The sequence below is a fragment of the Oryza brachyantha genome, chromosome 6 (assembly GCF_000231095.2).
Source record: "Oryza brachyantha chromosome 6, ObraRS2, whole genome shotgun sequence".
Taxonomy (NCBI): domain Eukaryota; kingdom Viridiplantae; phylum Streptophyta; class Magnoliopsida; order Poales; family Poaceae; genus Oryza; species Oryza brachyantha.
In genome coordinates, this window is record NC_023168.2 from 5,060,746 (window position 1) to 5,080,851 (window position 20,106).

Below are 20,106 nucleotides of genomic sequence, written 5' to 3' on the forward strand. Positions count from 1 at the left end.
CGAATTGCATTACATTACCATTCAAGTTACCACAAATATATGACATATCTTGCTAATTCCAAAATGGTCAAAAAAATGTAAGTACCACGGTGGTGGTTCTATGCAGGGGTAAGATGCCAAAGCTTGGATTACTAGTGATCCTACATGGGAGAATCTATATTCCATTTGAGGAGGAGTAACCATGAGCATGAACAGTTTATCTGTCACTGTCTTATCACAACTCTTTAAAATTCTAACATGAGAGACCAATGTTTTCTCTTTTTGGGAACAAATAAGCAATAATGACAAGTTAATCAAGTTTGCTTGAAGTTTTCTAGACTAAAATTCTAAACTTCAAAAATATTTCTTTGTTGTAATATGCCATGTGATTTTTTTAATTTTGTAACAATGTATGGGTGTTATGCTACCATTATAGGTTGATATCCCCTAAAGTGGTATTTATGAGCTTATAAAGTTACTTATGAACATGGTAGAAGTTATGTCAGTTTTATGGGAACTAGGGTCACCACACAAATGGCTCGTGACGTAGAAGGATCTAGTCTCATCCACCCTTTTGAGGGGTCAACCCACCCTTACCAAAGGGTGGGTTGTGCTAGCCGAAGAATAGGACAGGCCACCCTCAAGAGGGAGGGGTCAGACCACCATAACCCCTAAGGAAGGTAGCTTCCGGTCCGGGTCCCAATAAAGAGGTTTTTTTTGAAGGGTCTTATGGAACCTCTGACATGCTCCGCCTACCAATACTAATGTTACACCTACCATATTTATGTGACTTTCATCATGTCAGACACACATGACATCTTGCACTCTTGCACACCTTTTCTAATTTCTTGAAAATGGAAATTTTGGTAAAATGGAGATATTTGATACCTTTCCATTCCAGCCCCATATATTTTGAAAATCAGGAGGTAACTTTAGTTTAAGGACTCATGCTACTAATTTTATGTCCCAATATGGCCTGGTTGCAAAATATATGGTATGAATAACTCACAAGATTTCTATGATGTCTAAAAGGTAAATTCTATAACCCTCCTAAAGTACTTTGGTATAGACAAAAAACACACCATTTTTAATTAGCTACTCTACCTTTCATAGTCATAGATTATGATGTATACTTTAAATATGTAAGAAAAATAAAATATGCATATGTGAATAAAGTAAATGATTTACTTGTCATATGGTGCTTTTCTATTGTGATGATATGCATACGAGTCGGTCTTCTAACGTGAAAAATCTAAACCACAACATGGCAATCAAATAAATAAAAAAAAGGGTCGTTACAAGGAGCATGTTGTTTTCAATTTAGCCTAATTAGCTCCATCAAGTGGATGGATACTTTTGAACTGGGCCAAAGCTATGGAATAACAATTTTAAATAGAAAACATTGATCAAATAATAACATATAAAATATTCTTCTCTAAATCTAGTCACCATTGGGAAAATAAGACTTATAAAATAATACAATAAATCCCTAGTTATATCATTGTTGGGCAGAAATAATCAAGAAAAAATAATTTAATATAAATTAACATGAAATCATAAATAGCATTGGTCAATAAATAATTTCATATCATGAATTCTTTCTAGCAAACTTTCCATTGGTTCCATTTGACTTTTTAGAGTGATTAAATGTAATTTTATTAATTTTAGCAAATTTAAATGGCCAAGAAGGAATATAACTAATTTCTGTAATGTAAAGGTAATTAAAACAGTATAATTTCATTAAAAAAAATGATTCGGCCCATTTACTGCCGAGACGGCCCCGTTAGTGCGCGCGCCTGCGGTAGGCGGCCGAGCCGGCCCAGGACAAGCCACGGCCCATAGGAGCAGGCCGCCTGTCTAGGAGCAACCTAGACGGCCCACGAGGTAAGCCACGGCCGAGAAACATAGGCATGATCGATTGTGCCCGTCCGATCCGATCGGACGGCTGGGATTGATGCGGCGAGGATGAAATCACCCGGCGGCTACCAAACCCTAACCCTAGCCAGAAATTTTCGGGATTTATCTCTCCCTCCTCCCCTGATCTCTCTCCCGCCGACGGGGCGGCGGTCTGGTGGGGAGGGCGCGCGCCAGAGGCGTGACCCGTAGACCCACCGGCTGGGGGAGCGCGCCCGGAGTCTGCGCTCAAGCCGGCGCCTTCTTCCCGTCCGACGCGGTGGCCCCGGTCGGTGGCGGCAGCGCCGCACACGGCGGAGCCGGCGCGGCCGAGAGGAGCTGAGGCGGAAGCACGCACGACGCAACGGCGGTGGCGACCGATTCCCGGCGCCTCGGTGACGGCATAGACGCGCACGTGCGCGCAAGCAAGCCGAAGCCCGCATGGCGCCGCGGCGGTGAACACCACTGCCATTTACGGTAAGTTCGTCAGACCGGTAGAAATTGTGTTCAATCAGATCGAATAAATTTGATTTACTTTCAGAAATTTCAATCTAGGGTTTTAATGATTGATTGTTTTTGGGAAGTTTCATCTGTTGGACAGAATTAGGGTTCTAACAAATTTCTAGGGTTTCTATTTCCTGTGACATGCCGAATAGCTAAAAAAATAAACTATTGCATGACAATATGAGATGAACCCTAATCTGATCTAATAGAAGAACTATAATAGGCCGAAAATTAATTAGGAGATTCACGTAATCAGAGACTTAGGCTTCAACACAATGAATTAATTAATGTGACCATATATGACTAAGGAAAGTTCTGATACCACAATGTTGTAGAATAATTACATCTATAAGATTGATTACATCATTAATACCGTCGGTGATTGACAACGTCACTGCCCTGGATTGCCTCACGAAGCCCTTCCAGGGCTTTCTTGACCAGGAGAGAAATTTAGGGTTTTAGATGGAGTACGGTATTTGCCACCAGCATCCCCGTAGTCGCACCTTTCTTTTATAGCACACTAGTGGTCCTTGGGGGCTTCTCCTCATTTATCTCTGGCCCACCAATCACGTAAATGGCCATAGCTATTACGGTTCTGTTAGGGATAGAGAGATTAGGTTGTTATATCTCCTCCTGCTTATCAGCAAAGCTGATAAAACAACAAACATGTATAGCCGATCCCCGTGCATGCCATAGTCAGTGACATGCTTGGTATGTTTCCTTTCTCTTTACTAGCCCGAGCAGATCAGCAGATGATGAGAACCAAGACAAGGTATCTGCAGCGCGCCTGATCCAAATCGGGAGCGCGATAGCATGATGACTCCTTCTAGGGGAATCTCTGATGCAACATGCGACTGTTTTGGCCCTTGCATTTCATCCTTGGGTTTCTTATCCTGTGATTTTTCCAGGTAAAAAAAGGTGCCTGGGATGGCATTAAATATACTTTGAGCTTTTCAGCTATGAAAAACATTTTAATCCGAGGCAATCAGATTTCCTATTACATTGTTGGTGATGCCATTGCATTGTGTGCTAGTAGTTCATTGAAATGAAGATGCTTATGAAGTCGTGGATTGACTACTACTATTAGATGTTTAACTTATTTTGGAAGCTCAATTTTTCTTCTCATGTGAGAAACTAATTGATTATAAGTTTACTTGTCTTTGGGGGTTCATCCTGATCTGCAAGCCTGATGATTACTGCTGTTTGTAAGAACGGAGATCTGAATACGTTCCTCCGTAGAAGCCCACTTGGTCTCTGTGGTGGATTATGTAGTAGTACTAGTACTCCCTCCGTTTCACAAAATGTTCATTCAATTTCGCATTGTATGTTCCATTTTAACATTCCCCTTTCATTCTCTTCGACCCAGCAGACTAACAGGCTCTGGGGACGCATATGTAGACTCAAAGTTATGAAGGCTTTGATGGATTAAATAATGCCCCCCCAAGATTCATGATTTCGCTGTAAATACAGTTGGTTGCTTTCAATTAAATGTGGATAACATAATCTTCTCACTGTCCATGATGCATTTTGAATTTGATGGCGAATATGCTGTCAGGTCTGTGCTACTTAAATTTTGTTCATTTTTTTTAATTTTTTAGTGCCTTCATGCCTTGCAAGATTCCAAACAGTAAATTTGGCATATGATGAGAAACAGGACAAAAACGTCTGCAGCATTCCAGATCCAAATCAGGGATGCCATAGCATGATGACTCTTGTCTAGGGGAATCTCTGATGCTGATACTCCTATCTGGTTTTATGGCTTCTTGGATTCTGTATCCCTTTCATGTGATGCTTTTTTGACTTTACATGGGAAAGATGGTTTTATATGTACACAAGCATTTCGCAACTAAGCTGCACAATAGTTCTCCCTCTTTTTCTAAATAGAGGTAAGATTTTCTCCGAGTAAATTGCATGATTGTATCACATGTCCACACAAACATAAGTACACATCTTTTTACCAATTTGGCTAAGGCAGACTCCCAGTATATTTTACTTTTCTAGCTTTGGTGATGATGCGTACAATTCTGTAATGCCCCTTAGTACTAATCCTATTATGTGCTAATTTACTAGTTGATCAACTAGCAAAATGCAATTTATAATTGGGTTAAGTCCTATTTACCCTCCTCAACTATGAAACCAGACAAATTGCACCCCTCAACTATTTAATATAGATACATCACCCCCTCGGGCTATTTTTCAATTGGTTTTGACTGAGATGTCCCTTGGAAGGTGCCCTGTCAGCAACATCCATGCCCCTTGTACTTCTTCCTCTACCCTTATCTCTTTCTCCTTAGTCTCTCCCCGAACATGTACCTTGAACCTCAAGGAGTCAAGCTTCTATGGCACCCCTGTTAATGGCATGGTTGGTTGGTGGTGCGGAGCATGCTGGACCTGAAGTGGAGCTTGGAGGCGACGGCATTGGAGCTGGACATGGCCTAGGAGGAGCTTTTCATCCTTTTCTTGGTTTCATTCCAATTTTTGCAATACTAATCAGAGCACTCATTGAAAGCATAATATGCTACAATCATAGGTTATACTGATATCTACTGTAAACAAATTTATGTGCCTATAGTCTTAGAAAATGAGTGTTAACAGTATCTCATCAAAATCCCCTTATTTGAGAAATTTGACAGATAAATTCATCATTAGTTCTAATCAAATCAATCCTTGACAAAGAAACAGTACTTACCCATGCAAATGCTCAATGTTTTGCAACCGAGCAGCATCAGGGCCCCTGCATTCCACCACCACCACCTTCTCTTGCTTGTTCTGTCAAATGGACATCACGGTTTCATGAGAATTTTACCTCATTGAATGGCGCTCCCACTGATGTCCATTGGACAGAATTGCTTGTAGTTCCGTGTACATGATGAGAGTGATGAATCAAAACATACAGGGGATTTTCTGGAACTTTTCTGTTAGTCGACTGTAGTTTGGTCATGGAAGCCGGCCAACATGGGGCTCCATGCACTGAGTTTGATAGGCCTCCACCATGCGCCTCAGCAATGGCGATTCCTGGTGCCATTGTTGAGGAGGCATGAGGACTGAAAGAGAGGATGTTAATGGTGATTTGCAAGAAGTAGGATGCAAATATATTGAGGGAGAAGAACATGATAAAGAAATGGATCGACCAGTGGCCCCCAATGCCACATGTGCAAAGAAATGTCACGTGGGGGTGCTATGCAGTACTAATACCACTCTTTTTGGACAGTGGGGGGTAAATCAGACTTAACCCTTTATAATTTATTGTGAACACGTTAATTGTTTTGGTTTCATGATGTGAGGTGAGGGAGTTGAGTGCTTTGGCAGTGACTTATCGGGCATTCTGATCTGCTGGCCTGATGATTACAAGTGTTTGCACTAAGAACGGAGATCGGAAAGTGCTTCTTCGTTGAAGCCTGCTTGGCCACTGGTGGATCAGCATTCTGCTGTTGCCGTACTACTATTACTACTACCAGTCGCACTATGCCCTTTTGGCATGCTCTGCGCTTGCTGAAATTTTGACAATTGGTCCTTTTTGAAAACTTACTACCCCCTGAGCTCATCCTGATTCTTCCACCAAGTCGGCTGAGCAGGCTCCGGGAAGCAGATATGTAGATGCAAGAAATATGAGGGCTTGGCTGGTCAGAATGTCCCCCGATGTAACAATTTTATGTCGTGTCATTTGGTCACTGCAAAGCTTGGTTTTGTGGCTGCTGGTTGCTCATTGTCATTGATCTATCAGCCTATAACTGCAAGTTAATTAAATCACTGTTTCTTGGTTGCTAAGTGCCATCGTTTTTTTTTTCAGTTTGTCCTAACTGCAGGTCGTGTTCATTCCGTTTCCTTTTATCAGGATATTTACCAAATTGATATTGGAGCTGAAAGCTGTGGGTTCTTCCAATTTTTAGTGGAAGAACAGGCAACCGAGCTAGTCATTGCACAGAAGTAAAAGGAGTTTCAACAGATACAGATCAAGAAGTGCTTTGTTGTTGAGGATATCTGGCTGCAAGGAGCAACGCTATTCGTTGGCTCGTAATCGCATATTGTACGCAAGAATTTGTTACAATCTGGCAAGTTGTTTTAGTGTGGAGCTATGCAGAGTTGTCAAACGAATGATGTAAATGAGAGGCGACAATTTTGAAATTGTTACGTTCCACAAGCATTAGCTGTGGTAACGTACCTTGTTTGTACTATATAATTAGGCTGGAAAATGGAATTGATTAATATGCGTCCGATTGTATTTCTTGTGCCTTGCAAAGGCAGCTTAGAGCATTCTAAGTGTTAGGCAAAATTTGTTTCCTAAATCTGGTGTTTTGGTAAGTCTTGAAATAATATGACAAAGAAAATTATACTAAATCTCTAATGGTTTGATATATTTCAGTTAGTAAAACTAAAATTGGGCCCATAGTTTGTTATTTTTAAACTGGAAGTTGAAAGTCTCATCTATGCTGATCGGTGTTTGACCTCGCCGCCTATTCGCCCCTGCTCGCCTGCCGCCCCAGCCTCCTCGCGTTGCCAACGCCTCCTACCTCACATTGTTGCCACACTCACCGTGGAGTGACGCGGAGCGGTGGCGCACGTAGCAGGCGGAGGCGGCTTGTGCAAGTTCCATGGTGGCGCATGTAGTAGACGGAGGCGGCTTGTGCGAGTTCCATGCGCACGTGGGAGGAATTGAAGGGTGTTTTTCTTTTCAGTTTGCCAAAAAAAACATTAATGGTGTTTTTCTTTTCAGTTTGCCAAAAAAAAACATTAATGGTGGAGAGTGAAGATAGCAAACTCTTGGAGATGCTCTTTTTATTGGCGGCAGCTTATTATTGGTATTTTTGGATGCGACGGCATGGCCTGGTGTTAGTATGGAAAAATCCTGATCGCACTGTCTCCCAATTTCGCTGTTTTCGACTGTTTTAGCCGGTAACGGTAATTCTTAGAAACATAAACAGTAAAGTTGTCCCAAAACTATAATGAAAAAGATAATGTATTTTTTCTAATCGTTTTGTTGGAATTCTATATTGGGCTAGAAATTTCCGAAATCTCACAAAACTGCCAGCTAGCCCAAGTTGATAAGAAAACTTGTGAAAATGACACGAAAAATTCAGCAAGCCCAATAAACTCCTGGCCCATCGGCCCATTAACCTTCTAACCCTAACTCCATTAGTCCATTGTTGTGCACGTGCATGCCACGCGTGTACTGTAGTCATCAGCTCCTCTCGACTTCTCGTGAAGCCTTCGTGTCATTCAGTCATGGCACTGTGCTACTCCGCAGCATCGCGCGACTCTGCCTAGCTGTGGGTCGCTGGGTCCACCAAGTTGACGCAGGCTGTAGATCGCCTAGAGGTACATCTGCAAGCCCATGAACTGTTGCATCTCACTGATCTGGAGCAGCCGCCGGGCACTAGGCTAGCCGCAACAACAAGCGTTTGCGATGACAGGAGCAGCACGAGAGCCTCCTTGAGATGTACATCTATTATATTGGTTACTGAATTTATTATCAATTTTTATATTCAGTTTTTGTTGATTGTCTTAGTATGGTATTAACTAATATGACGTGAGTATGAATTAGTACTATCAATCTATCATCAATCTATCATGCACTTATCCTTTTTTATGTAATGTATATATCGTTGTTTTTTACCTGCATTTTCGTTTACCGAATTCCGACAACACCGATATCATTTACGTTTCGTCCTTACCATTTTGTTTTCATTTCCGACAAAAAAATGAAAATAAAAATAAGAGAGATAATTTTCGGACCGTTTTTATCCCTAGTTAGGCTCCTTATTACGCGCTTGATACTATGGCTTAATTTGGGCTGCGTCTTTCTTGGGCTCTTTCTTATTGTACTACACGACCGTCAACAGTAAAACAAGGCCCATCATGAAATTGCATCCGGCAACTTTGGGCGAACCTTTTGGTAGAAGATAAAAGACTAGTGCAAATGTGCAGCTACCCAGCTTAAAAGGGAGGATAGCTATGCATTACAGGCTAGAAGTGAGCGTAGCCATACAACAAGAGGACACATCTATGGATCCTTGAGTTGGCAGGTGCAGGAAATAATAATACACCAACTAATTCAGCTTGCTTCAGCACGAAACACAAGTTCCAGACAGAATAGCAGATATCCCTGCATCTTATGAAATGACTTGCAACAGTGTGTACCAACCCTTTTGGAGTTGGAACGATCTAACGAACGTCCAGTTGAAGCCTTCCTGCATAGCACAACAGGCACATAACCATGACACAAGCCAGTGCAAGTCCAGTAGTCCACTGGTGTAAAGAGGCCACAAACCCTGCATGAAAAGATGCAATTGGTCTACATGGGGGGCAATCGGAGTAGTTACCAGCCGAAATGCGCCTGGGAGCACGTACCAACACGGATCCTGTCCGGCCACCTGCTCAAAGCATCAACGGACCTAATCCACACGCACTTCCTGCAGATCATCATGTATATATGTGTGAGAAATGTGGAATAGTTTTATTCAAACCCGTTGAGCAAATTGAGTTTCACAGGCTCAGGAGCTGTAGAATCTCACAATGGAAGGTTCTGCTGAGCATGGTGAGACCTCAAAGGCACCCCTGAGCAAGGGGATCAGTAAAGGAGTGTCCATACTCGATGTCATACTTCGGTTCGTCGCGATCATCGGCACCCTTGCAAGCGCCATTGCCATGGGCACCACCAACCAGACGCTGCCTTTCTTCACTCAGTTCATCCGGTTCAAAGCGCAATACAGCGACCTCCCAACTCTCACGTACAGTGCTTGCAGAAGCCTCCTGAATAGTTGATTGCATTGCTCTCTAAGCTTCTGATCATTCAACATTTTCAATCTCCTGTTGGCAGGTTTTTTGTTGTGGCAAACTCTATTGTTTGTGCCTATCTTATCCTTTCGCTCCCATTATCAATTGTGCACGTCATTCGGAGCAGGGCTAAATATAGCAGGCTCATTTTGATCTTCTTTGATGCGGTGAGATTATATTGTCACTTTCTCCAGCAATGTTAAACACTTCGTTTTATTCTTTCCTTCAAAATAAAAGTGTGACAGTCACTAACAGTAGATTACATAGCTGCTTGACTTACCTGTGAGTTGACTCTTTTGAAGGTAATGCTAGCTCTGGTGGCCGCAGGGGCATCTGCAGCTGCAGCTATTGTGTACTTAGCACACAAGGGAAATGCCAGAGCAAATTGGCTTGCTATTTGCCAGCAGTTTGACTCCTTCTGTGAGCGCATCTCTGGCTCCCTGATTGGCTCATTTGCAGCTATGGTTGTCCTGGTACTGCTCATATTCCTCTCCGCTATTGCGTTGGCCAGGCGATAGACGAAATTGCCAACTGTTTGCTTCTGCAGTGTGAAGTATCATATCATGGTGTGGTTCTAGCACGTACTTGCCTATGTTATAATCTGTGTGCCTTTTTGCCTCTTGCTATCACCTCTACTATCTTATGTATCCTCTTGATTGTGTACGACTGTACGTCATATACGAATCCTACAGAAAATGAATATAAATGTGGTGTCATGGATTGAAAGGTGTTGTTTTTATGATCGCACTTGCTACTAGATTGCAGTAAATTGAACAAATTAAAAAAGTACCATTACATGGCTAAATCCATACCTGATAAGTGGCAGTGATAGTGCTAGATGCTTCCATGCTGGTCTTGAATATGCTTGATACTACTTCCTCTCATTTCTCAATCAATATGGATTCTGGAGCACTGCCTACTTTTCATCTACAGTTCATTGTATTGCAGAAAAACCAGCAGTTTCATGGCCAACCTGAGAATAGCTAGATATTTCTCTTTTTCCTTAACCCTCTTATATACGTTGATTCCTGCTCTGTCTCCACCTCTAATCATTCAATGGATGATGCATAAATACCAGAGGTCAGCACATAGTTGTCACTTGCATCTTTGTTCATGTTAATTGATGGTTATACCATGTTCTGCAGTTTTGAACATGATCGATCGACTATCCAGGGCCTAACCTCTTTGTTCGTTTATCCTACAGATAATATTCTCCTTGTTGGTGCCATCCAGTTTGTTTTTCTTGTGTTCTTTCAAGACTTTGTAATAGTCCTAGGAGTTGCTTGCAAAACTTTGTAATAGGTGGTTGTAGCTTCTTTTGAAGTAAAGGCTAGATGCTATCACCCATTATCTTAAAAAAAACTGTCTATTCATATTTAACTCCATGGTATAACATACACCAATCATGGTGTAGAAAGACCAGCAGATTTACGGTCAATTTGAGCATAGCCAGCAACTTTCCTTATCCCTCTTCTATCCATTGTCCTCCGCTCTGTCTCCACCCCCAACCATTCACCAGATGAGGCATAAATTCCAGAGAGCAGCACATAGTCTCCACTTGCATCCTCGTTCATGTTTAGTAGCTTCTCCCTGGCGAACTTGCCCAGAATCATATTCCCGTTGGTTCTACAGGCACCAAGCAATGTCCTCCATATGACCGCACTAGGTTTACACCTCATGTTAGTCACGATCGTAAATGCTTCGTTTAGTAAGCCTGCACGCCCAAGCATGTCTGCTATGCAACTGTAGTGCCTTGCATTAGGCTCGATTCCGTACTTGTCTTTCATCAGATAGAAAATTTTGCGACCATCTTCAACTAATCCCGCATGGCTGCATGCACCAAGTACACATAGGAAAGAGATCTCATTTGGGTAAATTCTCTCTTCAAGCATTTTCTTGAAGAATTGGACAGATTTTTCTGCTTGTCCATGGAAGGTCAATCCTCCTATGACTGAGTTCCATGTCCAAACATCCCTCTCCTTCATTGTGTTAAAGACTTCAATTGCAGTATGCAAATCCCCACACTTTGCGTACATGGACACCAATGCATTTCCAACAACAATGCTTATCCATGGCCTCCATTCCAAGTGCATCTGATGTATCATACTCCCCGCATCGAGCGACCCCGTGTCCGCACAGCATGACAACAAGCTAACAATGGTTGCTTCATCAGGCTCCCACCCTGCTGCCCTCATCTCATCAAACACCTCCAACGCATGATTCAGCATCCCTTGCACAGTGTACCCATTGATAATAGTGTTCCATGAAACCACATCCTTTTCAGGCGCACAGTCGAACAGCTCCCTCGCCTTCTCCATCTCTCCATTCTTTGCATACACGCCCAACATCACGTTCCAACAAACTATGTCCTTGTGCTGACATTCATCAAACATCTTCCGTGCAGCATCTATGTCACCCTTCGCCGCATGCCCTGCTATGACAGCCGACCACGCCACGACATCCTCTTCGCCGGCTTCGTCAAGGAGCACGCAGGCGGCCCTCAGATCCCCGCACTTGGCGAGCATGTTGATGAGCGCATTCCTCACGTAAGCGTCCTTCAAGAACCCCAGCTTCACCACCGCGCCATGGACCTGGCACCCGGCGAAGCAAGAACCAGGAAAGCCGGCGCACGCCCGCAGCAGGTAGCAGAACGTGAACCCGTCGGGCCGCAGGGGGGCAGCCTCCAACATCCGGCGGTACACCGCGAAGGCCGCGGCGGGCGCGCCCGCGTGAGCGTACCCGCGCACCATGGCGTTGTGCATGAAGAGGTCCGGGCGGGGTATTCCGTCGAACAGCTTGCGGGCGTAGTCCATGCTGCCGCGGAACGAGACGACACACGCGAGCAGGAGCTCCCGCAGAGGCTGGAGCCGCGCGGCGGCGGTGACGCCTCCTCCGACCACCAGGTTGCCGTGGATTTGCCTCAGCGCGCGCGGGCTCAGACGTGCCGACCCCTTCCGGATCATGACATGTATTTCGTTGAAGGAGACGAGAAACAAGATGGCTAGTTTGAGAGAAAATTGCATATTCACGCTATTGTAAATGGAGGGATTCGCTGGAACGTCGTTACTTAAATGGACTTCCTCTAAATACCATCCAAACGGTTACGTGGTTTGCTATTGTATCATTTTAGCTGTGAACTCTATTGTAGTACTTTTTTTTTTCTAATTTGTCCCTCCCAACTCATTTCCTCCATATGTGTTACACATACCTATTTACTCCTAATATTTCGGTATGGTACAAGAGGCACGTAAAGTTGTCGCTCTCCATTTTTTCTCATCGCACAGGACGGTATATTTTATTTTTTATTTGTCAAAAATGAGTAAATAAAAAAATACAGTGAGAATGGAGAAAAAATACGTGTGCGACAAATAAAAAAATAAAATATGCCATCCTGTGCAATGAGAAAAAGTGGAGAGCGTCAACTTTGCGTGCCTCTTGTACAATACCGAAAAATTACGAGCAAAAATAGGGTATGTGTAACACATATGGAGAAAATGAGTTGGGAGAGGCAAATTAGGAAAAAAATACTAAAATAGAGTTAACAGCCAAAATGATAAAATAGCAAACCGTACAACTATTTGGATAGTATTTAGGCGAAGTCCATTTATATAATGGTATTATAGTGAATTCCTTTTTTTTATAATAATGGTAGATACGTGATTTTCTCCTGGTTTGACGAGTATCACATGGATGAATTTGGTAGAAATTGGAGTAGATGGCTGTTTACTTCGATGGCTAAATCAGTGGACCAAATTTTGATGCTACTATAGAATTTTAGCATTCTCAGTATTCAGTAATCAGGAAGATTATAATATATACTGCCTCCATTTTATAACGTAAGATGTTTGACTTTTCTTAATGTAACGTTTGATTATTTGTCTTATTTAAAAATTTAGTACAAATATAAAAAATGACAAGTCGTCTTACAGGCAAAATAAATGATATTTCTATTATTTTTTAAATAAGACAAATGGTCAAACATTACAAGCAAAAAGTTAAACATCTTACATTATAAAACGGAGGGAGTAGGCTCTATTTGGTTTGTTACCGATGCAAAGTTTTGTGAGTAAAGATGAGTTCATTTGTAATAAAAAAGAAAACATCTCTATCTTTTCGTTTTTCTTATGCTCCAAAATTTGAATTTTAACCTTAAAATATGTATATAAAAGTTTTGTGCATAAATTATCTTATTTTTAACCTTAAAATAGCTATATAAAAGTCTTATTCATAAATTATTTTTTATTTACAAATATAAAATTTATAAGTAGCTATTATATAAATTGATTATTAAATTAGTTATAGATAAAATTAGATTAGTTATAGATAAATTGGAGGCAGTAACCGGCTATACTATCCGCTCTAATGCCAATTCCACACGACTCAGGAAATTTCTAGAACTCCAGCTCGTTGCCTTGAACTTCTCCTATATAAACAGAAAGTGTAAAGCCCAAGCTTCCATTTGGTCGAAAACCCTCGCGAATCTGAGATCCCGAAGCGGGCGCTCGCGGCGAGCTGGTTCTCGAAAACCCTAGAGGGAGAGAAGGGGACCCGCGGCGGCGGCACATGGCGATCATTTCCGACTTCCAGGAGGACGAGGCTCCGCGGCAGCAACAGCAGCAGCCGGCGGCGGCGGGCGGCGACGAGGAGGTCCTCGCGGCGGTGCTGGAGCGGAAGGGCGGCGCGATCCCCTTCCTCCAGGCGGCAATCGACGTCGCGAGGCGGCGCTCCGACCTGTTCCGGGACCCCTCCGCGGTGAGCAGGGTCTCGGCCTTGGCGTCGGCGGCTAGGGCGCAGGTGGAGGCGGAGGAGAGGAAGGCGAGGGAGGCCAAGAGGAAGGCAGAGGAGGCGGAGAGGAAGGCGGCCGAGGCGGAGAGGAAGGCGAAGGCGCCCGCGGAGGTGAAGCCGGAGAGCTCGGTGGCAGCGGAGCCGGAGAGCTCGGCGGGGAAGGATGGCATGGAGGTGGAGAAGGAGGAGGGGAACGTGCGGAGTAAGTACTCTGTTTCCACGCCTCCTTCAGTTGCTATTACTGCTGGGTTTTAGTGTTTTGATGCTAAATGTGCTTTAGATGTAGACGATTTTGCTTGTCAGTGATTTAGGAATCTCATTTCTACGGCACCAATGCCGACCCAGTGCCTTAATTATTGCTTTATTGTTGTCTATATTGCGGTAGGCTGATAATTCAATTGGTCAAACAAATCTTCCCTATACGTGGAGTTAGAAATAGGCATAAACCAATCGACGAAGGAATCTGGTTAAGCTATCACTATTTACTGGCCGTATGGTCGATCCAATGGGGTTGGGAGCAATGATGTGGAGAAGGTTTAGTCGATGAATCAGCTTGAGTCCACTGATAGAATCCTAAATTAGGGAGAAAAATGGAGATTTGTGTCTCCAAACACAGCAAGTCCTGTTTTTGGACTTTGGGATTCTAACAGAGTAGTACTCATTAGTGCCTAATTCATGACTGAAAATATGAGATGCGTCTGCTGGTAATGCAAGTCTATTTCAGTGAAGAAAGACTGGTTAGGATTGGAATAAAATTTTGCAATCTATCAAATTGATCCAGGACAAAGGTTTTTCTTCCATTAGATTTGAAGGCCAATTACAATTTGCTTTGTTTTGCTCTTTTTATGGGGGCTTGCAGACACTTGGTTTTGTATTATGCTATATCCTGAGAAACAATTAAACATAATGTTTTGTGAACCATGTAATCTTATTTGTATTAGTCATTCATTTGCCTCTTGTGAAAATAAATTGTCCTAGTGTTCATTTACATTTAAATTTCGTTTTGCCTTCTACTATATGTTGGAAATGTTCGTTCATTTGTTCATAAATTTCATTTTACACTTCCTACTACATGTTGGAAATCTGTGTTCATTTATATTTCAATTTCATTTTGATACATGCTGGAGATCAATTGATTGGTATCTAATACTTTAATAACCCTGCTTAATTAAACAGAACCAAATGCTGGCAATGGTCTTGATTTGGAGAAGTACTCTTGGACTCAGCAATTGCCAGAGGTTACTATCACTGTGCCTGTTCCTCAAGGAACAAAGTCAAGGTTTGTCGTCTGTGATATTAAGAAGGAGCATCTGAAGGTTGGTTTGAAGGGTCAGCCTCCTATTATCGAGGTAAGTAGCAAGTACACTATAAACTGATTTTTCTTGTAAGAATTTTCTCTGAATCTGAGTATTATAGTATTCTAATTGTGCTTTTCTTCCTTGGCAGGGTGAACTTTACAAACCAGTTAAAGTTGATGACTGCTTCTGGAGCATAGGTATATGATACAAAGTCCTTTAATTTTATGAAGTGATCTTTTAGAATACTCTCACCTTAGTTCCTTATTATTACTGACTAAAAACTCGTTTCATTCTGATAATTTCTTCAGAGGATGGAAAATCGCTGTCCATTCTGCTGACAAAGCAAAATCAAATGGAGTGGTGGAAATCTGTAGTAAAGGGTGAGCCTGAAGTTGATACACAAAAGGTAGAACCAGAGAACAGCAAACTCTCTGATTTGGATCCAGAGACTCGACAAACTGTTGAGAAGATGATGGTAAGATGAGCAGTACCTTATTTATAACCATTTTGTCGCACAAGTCTGTGCCCGGTGATCTAAATTCTCTCTTGTATCGTGCAGTTTGATCAACGCCAGAAGCAGATGGGTCTTCCAACAAGTGATGAAATGCAGAAGCAAGAAATGCTCAAGAAATTCATGGCTCAGGTAACAGCAGGATGACAACTGTATAGATACATCGTTAACCTCCTAGTACGCTCTGACTGAAACTTTTTTCATTACAGCACCCGGAGATGGACTTCTCAAGGGCGAAATTAGCTTAGAAAATGTTCAATCAGATCGTACCAGCCGTGTGGAGATATTACATTCTGTTTCGTGCTAAATTGTGGTTAGCGGGTTCATCTGTGATACTGGCTTAACATCATTTTGTGTTCTTCAGAAGCGTAGTTATGAACTACTGTGCTGTTTACTGAACCTTTGAATGGCATCAGTTGTTAAATTGACGAGAACCGATAGTAAATCAGTTGCATCCCGGGATGGATCATGGATTCGGAGAAAATTGTGGTTCTAGCTTTGATAATCTATGAATCACGTGTATTTTACCAATAATCTTTACACGAACACGTCCCGTCCTTAAAATGATGGAAACGGTTCCTGTCCCTAACCACGATCTCCCGGTCAAACACGCGAGACACGATCTTGGTCGCCTCGTGGCAATCCCTACACACCCGCAGGTTCTTGGTGATCCGGAGCGTCTCGCGCGGCCTCGCGCGCAGCAGCCCGAAGGCGATCGCCAGCTTCTCGCTGTGGTGCAGCAGCGCCGCCTCCTTGTCTTCCTCGGCGACGTCGTGCAGCGCCTCCGTCGTGTCCGGCACGTACCCCTCGGCCCTGATCCTCCTCACCATGTCCACGGCCATGGCGTAGATCTCCTCCCCCTGAGGGTGGCACAGGTTCCCGCACCGGAACTCGCGGGCCTCGCCGTCGATCTCGATCACCGACCGCCCGGCCTCCTTGCTCACGTTCCGTTCGTCCATCAGACGACGGACCTTGGCCACGTCTTCCCACCGGCCGGCGCCGGCGAGGAGGTTGGCGAGGAGAATGTAGCGGCCGCTGTTGTGGGGGTCGAGATCTATGACGCGCCAGCCGATCGCCTCGCCGAGGTCGACGTCGCCGTGGATCTTGCATGCCCCGAGGAGGGCGCCGAGGACGGCGAGGTCCGGCTCCATTGGCATTCCGTCGATCACCTTCTTGGCTTCGTCTAGCTGCCCTGCTCGCCCGAACAGGTCGACCATGCAGCCGTAGTGCTCCATCTTGGGCTCGATGCCGTGGCGCTCCACGATGTGGTTGAAGTAGCGGCGGCCTTCGCTGACCTCGCCGGCGTGTGCGCACGCCGTGAGAATGTTCAGCAGCGTGACGTCGTCAGGCGCCACGCCCGCCGCCTCCATCCGTCGGAACAGCTCGAGTGCGTCGTCGCACCTCCCGTGCACGGCGAACCCGCCGATCATGCAGTTCCACGTCGTGAGCCCCCTCGCCGGCAGAGAGTCGAACACGCGCCACGCCTCGTCGACGCACCCGCACTTGCAGTACATGTCGACCACCGCCGTCGCCAGCTTGGCGTCCATCTCGATCCCGCTTTGCTGCACCCACCGGTGCACCTCCCTCCCGCGGGCCAGAGCCCCCGCCCCCGTGCACGCCACTAGCGCGGTCGTCGCGACGAACCCGTTCCCCTCCACTCCCAGCGCCCGCATTTCGTCGAACACCTCAAGCGCGTCCAAGAACCGCTCGGCCTTGACGTACCCCGAGATCATGGAGTTCCAGGAGACCAGGTTCCTCTCGGGCATCCCGTCGAACACCTCACGCGCCTCCTCCACGAGCCCGAGCCTACACAGCCCGTTCACCATCGTCGTCCAGGACGTGACGTCGAGCGTAGCATACGGGCTGGTACGGAATAGGAGGGAGGCGAGGTCGGGGCGGGCGCCGGCGAGGTAGGCGGCGAGGAGTGCGTTGAGCGACTGGGTGTGGGAGTGGAAGTTGAGCTTGAGGAGGAGCGCGTGGAGCTGGGCGGCGAGCGGGAGCGGCGCCGCGGGGAGGAGGCGCGGGAAGGTGAAGTGGTCGGGGGCCAGGGGCAGGGAGAGCATGAGGGCGAGGAGCGCCGCGGCGGCGCGCGGCGGGAGGGAGGCGAAGAGCGGGTTGAGGAGCGCCGGGCGCGGGTCCGGGTGGTGTGCGAGGAGGCGCGCGGCATAGGGGAGGTGGGCCGGGTCGCGGGCGAGGAAGGCGAGGAGGCGGCGCGCGTGGGCGGGGTGGGAGGCGAGGCCGAGGCGGACGAGCTGCGAGTGGTGCTGCCTGAGCTCGGAGATGGTGGTGATGGGGATCGGGGTCGGCGCGGTGGCCGACATTGGTGGAGGACGAACGTTTGGAATTTGGAGAAGATAATACGGCGAGCTGCCACTGCCGAAGCATGGAGTATGCAAGAAGAAATATCCCCCCGTGGGAAGAGTCTTTTTTAAAAAAAAAAATTTCGAGCACCTTTTAAATATTTTTAAAATAGGTAACTTAAGGTTTATATGAAAATTGAATACCGTTTGGTTGCCATTCACATTGCACCTACGTGACTAATGGCTTGCACTCACCATATAGACAAGACTGTTTGTGTGGAGGAGAGAAAGTGTGGGGACCGTAGCTTTACTAAGACGTTGTCCCCTCTGTAAGCCACGAGCATCCCTGCATAGACGAGACGAGAGATACATGCAAGACGCCAAAAAACTAGGGGAAGGGGGGAGAGAGGCGATGGCCGGAGCATGTGGAGTAGGCGGCGGGAGCAAGCTCCGAGACCTACCGCCCGCGTCCGCCGGAGCTCACAGACACCCAACCATGTAGATCTATGCCGCCACCGGCCACCCGCATAGCTCTACTGTCGCCTGACATCGCCCGATCGAGGCCGCTACCTCCGCTAGCCTCGATCCACCGGGGCCCCTTGATCCGCTGTCGCCACCTGACCTTGTTTGCTGCCGCTCGGCTTGACGGGAGGGAGGAGAAGAAAAAGAAAGAAAGGACAGAGTGCAAACGTGGGCCCATTTTAAACTACATGCATCTTAAACCATTTGCATTGTGAGATCAAGAGTCCTCCATACCTTTTTTCTAGTTGACGGATAGAGCTAATGCCTGTACTATGAATGACCTTAGTTCTGTTGTCTGGCAAAACCTTTCGTGTCGTGGCATGTTCAAAAGCATTGTCTTGTTAATATTGTCACGTCAGATGGGATGTTTGATAAAACCATATAGATTTGAAAATAATTTTCGAAATGATTTATTTTTAAAACCAAATATTAAATGGTGTGAGAAATTGGAAATATTGTGAGAGCGGAAAGCGTCAAAGCTTATACTACAAATTTCTTTTTCTTAACCCAACCATCATAAATATTTAACGTTTAATACTAGATTCTTGGAAGTTTTTGAATTTTTAAGTTTTAATTTTTCTTATATAAATCGTAAACCTTAGAACACATTTTTAAATCAGATAATTATATAAATTCTAACAATTTTATGATATTAAGATTGTACCTTTCAAATTTTCCAACCAATAATATATGTTGCTTAAAGTAAGCATTTGAGAAATTATTGATGATCAAAGTTTAAAAGTCTTATTTTAAAATGTTGAATATTTATAGTAAGAGGGAATAAAGTAGGGTTATAAGATTTCGTTTTCACTTTTCTTTGGAGGGTGTTTTTTGAATAACAATTTCGATTTCAAGAACTTTGGTGAGCTCTCTCTCTTCATGGTTCGGCTCAGCTGAAGTTAAACTAACGACTGCAAACTTTTGCAGTTGGGAGCATCCGAATATTAAAAGGAAATAAAGGGCTAGATTGTCTCCTCTGTCTCCCCTTCTTTGCTTGTCATGACACCACTAATGTGACTTCCAACTTGTCATGGTAGGTTGGCAGCGGCTATGGCGGTGATCGGCAAGATCTACTAATTAAACCATGATCTCCGCCGCACAGCAAACATGATTCTCTTGTTCGATGCTTCATAAGAGTGATTATCACGCGGAACAAAAGAGTGACAAGAAGACCATTGTCCGTTGACCAACAATCCATCTGCTTTCTCTATTTCGAAACATTTGACGTATTTTTTTAAATTTGGATAAGTGTTTTGCCTAACATTACTATTGTATCATGTATAATTTGTATAACATAACATTAGTGTTATTATATTCGTATTAGAAAGGACTATGCGGGGCGCGCGGGGGGTGTTCAAGCGGTGTGGCCGCTGTAGGCCCCCAATCCCAGGATTGCACCTAAAATTTTTGAGATAACATGTTACATGTATAATATTTTCTATATACATATTATTTTAAATATAATGTGAATGTTTATAATAATAATTTATATATTTATGTAAAAAATATATATCTATTATTATTATTATTATTATTATTA

General features: G+C 44.4%; 4 protein-coding genes, 2 long non-coding RNA genes and 3 other non-coding genes across 9 annotated transcripts; 6 read left to right on the forward strand and 3 right to left on the reverse strand.

The window, feature by feature from the left end:
* Positions 1-1,989: 1,989 nt before the first annotated feature.
* Positions 1,990-6,591, forward strand: LOC107304513. Its single transcript, XR_001550633.2, has 2 exons — positions 1,990-2,349; positions 6,212-6,591. It is a non-coding gene; the product is annotated as an uncharacterized LOC107304513 (long non-coding RNA).
* LOC121054836 lies at positions 3,122-3,224 on the forward strand. The gene has a single exon (XR_005812120.1). It is a non-coding gene; the product is annotated as a small nucleolar RNA R44/J54/Z268 family (small nucleolar RNA).
* On the forward strand, positions 3,292-3,364 carry LOC121054833. The gene has a single exon (XR_005812117.1). It is a non-coding gene; the product is annotated as a small nucleolar RNA Z267 (small nucleolar RNA).
* On the forward strand, positions 4,010-4,114 carry LOC121054835. Its single transcript, XR_005812119.1, has one exon. It is a non-coding gene; the product is annotated as a small nucleolar RNA R44/J54/Z268 family (small nucleolar RNA).
* A 1,660-nt stretch (positions 6,592-8,251) lies between the features above and the next one.
* LOC107304393 lies at positions 8,252-8,979 on the reverse strand. The gene is made up of 3 exons (XR_001550462.1): positions 8,889-8,979; positions 8,697-8,786; positions 8,252-8,564 (listed from the first exon to the last, which is right to left on the reverse strand). It is a non-coding gene; the product is annotated as an uncharacterized LOC107304393 (long non-coding RNA).
* On the forward strand, positions 8,820-9,876 carry LOC102701272 (casparian strip membrane protein 3). The gene is made up of 3 exons (XM_006655878.3): positions 8,820-9,104; positions 9,194-9,317; positions 9,453-9,876. The coding sequence occupies exons 1-3, from the start codon at positions 8,890-8,892 to the stop codon at positions 9,666-9,668; spliced, it is 555 nt and encodes a 184-aa protein (XP_006655941.1). The 5' UTR covers positions 8,820-8,889; the 3' UTR covers positions 9,669-9,876.
* A 102-nt stretch (positions 9,877-9,978) lies between these two features.
* Positions 9,979-12,165, reverse strand: LOC102707880 (pentatricopeptide repeat-containing protein At5g15300-like). Its single transcript, XM_006656749.3, has one exon. It carries the CDS (start codon positions 12,111-12,113, stop codon positions 10,554-10,556), a length of 1,560 nt encoding a protein of 519 aa, XP_006656812.3. The 5' UTR covers positions 12,114-12,165; the 3' UTR covers positions 9,979-10,553.
* Positions 12,166-13,601: 1,436 nt separating this feature from the next.
* Positions 13,602-16,201, forward strand: LOC102701552 (protein BOBBER 1-like). The gene is made up of 6 exons (XM_006655879.2): positions 13,602-14,137; positions 15,112-15,284; positions 15,382-15,430; positions 15,542-15,708; positions 15,793-15,876; positions 15,954-16,201. The coding sequence occupies exons 1-6, from the start codon at positions 13,714-13,716 to the stop codon at positions 15,990-15,992; spliced, it is 936 nt and encodes a 311-aa protein (XP_006655942.1). The 5' UTR covers positions 13,602-13,713; the 3' UTR covers positions 15,993-16,201.
* A 42-nt stretch (positions 16,202-16,243) lies between these two features.
* Positions 16,244-18,122, reverse strand: LOC102701829 (pentatricopeptide repeat-containing protein At5g48910-like). The gene has a single exon (XM_006655880.3). The coding sequence runs from the start codon at positions 18,063-18,065 to the stop codon at positions 16,269-16,271; it is 1,797 nt and encodes a 598-aa protein (XP_006655943.2). The 5' UTR covers positions 18,066-18,122; the 3' UTR covers positions 16,244-16,268.
* Between the last annotated feature and the right edge of the window lie 1,984 nt (positions 18,123-20,106).